Here is a 2,765-nt window from a genome sequence, read left to right on the forward strand (position 1 = left end):
ATTGTGTTTTACAGTATTTGGTTTTTACAAACATTACAGAATTTAAAGGACCTATAATAGGAGCATTGAACTGAGTTCGGTGTGAGGCCTGTTCGTTCGCTCGTTCGCGACCCGTTCGCCCGGAGGACCCCCCCCCCCCCCCAGTGAACTGCGTAGTGTGAGGCCTTCTCTCAAGGGCCTAACTTGAGGGCCTAATCTGACACCATTAAGCATGTTTCAAATGTGTCGCGATGTTAGCGCGCCGACCGCAGCGCTTTAGCGGCGACAGTTGGAAATCTCCACTTATCAGACAAACCAACCGAACCTCCCCTTTACTTTTTTTGTTCTCAGCGTTATGATTACATTCAGACTTTATGTATATATACTTCAATTTTTATTGGACTATATTTTAGGGACATGGAACAGTCATGAATCTTTGATCATGAGCAGTACAAAATAAAAATGTTTCTGAACAGCCCTAGAATTTGTAAACAAACAAAGACGCAACGAAATTCGTCTGTGGAGGGCTTTTTCCTGAAGTTTGAAGTTTTGTATGCTACTTGTAGAAGCTACATTTACAGAAAATTTCCTTTTAACTCAGCTTATCATTGAACAGACGAAATGCACAAACGAAGAAGTAGAGACAAGAATGACGTACAACCATCTGACACCAACATGATGTGCGTGGTTCCGAAGCAAAACGTAGAAAGTAAGCCGTCTAACCTAACTATCAGATTGTTATTAGTGTTGAGTTTAATACAAATGGAAATTTTCTACCCAACAGCGTTGTAATCCTTCGTCTTTTTGTCATTACAGTACTTGGAAGGGCATTACACTCCCTTGCCCGAATCGGAGATGAGCTATACCTAGAACCTTTGAATGGAGGACTTACATTTCGTACAGTCCATTCCAACCATTCAGTTTACGCTGAAGTTCATTTTACCAATCAATTCTTTTCTTACTATAATTGCCCCGTCCAGTCCCAGGGTCAAGGTGAAGATGATGATGCTTTAAAATGTAGAATTAACATGAAGGTGGGTGATTGCAATAGAAAAATTATTCTAGTGTAAGTTACTTTTCCTTTGACAATCTGTTGTCTTATTGTGTTTCACTTTCAGTCTTATTTAGCGGCTTTCAGGTCACTTGCCTGTATCAGAAAACAAGTTGAAACTTGTCTTCTCAAAATTGAACCTACATGGCTTGAGATCAAGTTTCGGTGCCATCATGGTTTGATTCGTACATACCGCTTACCAGTAATAGAAACAGAAACATTACAGGTTTGTACACCTTTTATTTTTATTTTTTTGCTGATGTAATCTGGTATTCTAACTATCTTCATATTTTTAAAGGCATTGTACACTGTAGATGAAGTTCCCAATCATTTGGTTATCGGGGCTGATGTATTCGCAACTGCTGTGAAAAACTTTCAGATGACTGAAAGAGACATAACTTTAGCTGTTGAAGAACGCACAGCCGTTTTAAGAAATTATGTTCCTGGTGGAACAGGTAGACAAATTGCATACCTACAAATATTTGTCTCACTTAAGTCCTGTTACTTTCCATGAGTACATTAATTCAAATCGTCTACATGTTTCAGATCCAACTGGTGTAGTGAGATCCGAGTTAAAACTTGATTCTGGTGAATTTGTCTCATTTATTGTTGGTCAACAGACTTCTATAACATTTTGCCTGAAGGCATTTCGTGCTGTTCTTTTCTTCTCTGAGCCTCTAAATCTACCTCTAGCTGTGAAATTTTCGTCTCCGGGGAGGTAAACTATTGTTGATCTGTATGTGCAAAAGTATAAAACTCTTTTCTGATTATCTTGATTTATATTGTTCTAGCCCAGTTGTAATTATTAGTGACTCCTCCACTGTTGAACTACGGTTTGTGCTGTCCAGCCTTGCCCCAGAAGATTGTGATGCAAGTCGCTCTGATTCACAACAACTTCTCACACCCATTCAATCATCTGAGGGCCGAGATCAGCAAGTACAGTTTCGGAAGAAAACTGCAAGCAAAAATCCTCGCAGCCTTGATGAAGCATGGGGAGGTTCAAGTACGTTGCTTGTTAATTATTTTAACTAAATTGTTTTTGTTCTTTTGAAAATGACTCCAACTATGAATTCCTATGTAATTTCTTGTTTAGGTGGTGCAAATTCTAGTAAAACAAATCAATCAACAACAGCTACGTCCAATACCAATAGACTATCTGCTGTGCAAAGACAACAGGCACGATCAGAACAGACTTTGCCGAATGGAACAAGTCAACAAAGTACAACATCAGCCACTTCTAGTGTTAGAGCTGTTGTTGGAACTTCTGGGTCATCTTCATCTTTATCACGCCCAAGGCGAAATCCTCTTGATGGTTTTGAGGAATCTCTCGATGCAGCAGAGTCTGATGGAGATGGTATAAATGATATTGTTATTCCTGCTTCAGACAATGAAGATGAAGAAGATGAAGTTGTGCCTTCATCTCCACGACCATCAAAGAAAGCTCGGTTTTTCTTCCAACGCTGCTATGATCCTACCTTGCTTGCTGCAGATATTGATGGTGGTCAAGTTTATGTTCCTGATACAGATGAGGAAGAAGATTAGACTAACAGTAATTTTTTATCTATCATTTAATTCCTCCCCTTTGGGGGGTGCTCTGACTGTGATGAACTTAAAGAATAATTTCAGTGAAGAGAGAAAAAGTCAAGTCAAGAACAACCTTAGAAGACTGTAACCACTTACACACTAACTTCTCAACCTTCACTTTCAGATTTTATAAGGTGTGGAAAAAAAATAA

General features: G+C 39.1%; 1 protein-coding gene across 1 annotated transcript; it reads left to right on the forward strand.

Annotated features, from left to right (window-relative positions):
• Nucleotides 1-341: 341 nt before the first annotated feature.
• On the forward strand, nt 342-2,765 carry LOC113202052 (cell cycle checkpoint control protein RAD9A). Its single transcript, XM_026416106.2, has 7 exons — nt 342-688; nt 796-1,013; nt 1,098-1,256; nt 1,329-1,485; nt 1,577-1,748; nt 1,822-2,033; nt 2,124-2,765. The coding sequence occupies exons 1-7, from the start codon at nt 601-603 to the stop codon at nt 2,570-2,572; spliced, it is 1,455 nt and encodes a 484-aa protein (XP_026271891.1). The 5' UTR covers nt 342-600; the 3' UTR covers nt 2,573-2,765.

The sequence above is a fragment of the Frankliniella occidentalis genome, unplaced genomic scaffold, assembly GCF_000697945.3.
Source record: "Frankliniella occidentalis isolate FOCC.00 unplaced genomic scaffold, Focc_3.1 Scaffold226, whole genome shotgun sequence".
In the NCBI taxonomy this organism is placed as follows: Eukaryota; Metazoa; Arthropoda; class Insecta; order Thysanoptera; family Thripidae; genus Frankliniella; species Frankliniella occidentalis.

Coding starts and splice junctions, on each gene's coding strand:
- LOC113202052 (XM_026416106.2), top strand. CDS start 601: ATGCACAAACGAAGAAGTAGAGACAAGAATGACGTACAACCATCTGAC. Junction 1,014..1,097: donor AATGTAGAATTAACATGAAG/GTGGGTGATTGC, acceptor TTTCACTTTCAG/TCTTATTTAGCGGCTTTCAG. Junction 2,034..2,123: donor TGAAGCATGGGGAGGTTCAA/GTACGTTGCTTG, acceptor TTTCTTGTTTAG/GTGGTGCAAATTCTAGTAAA.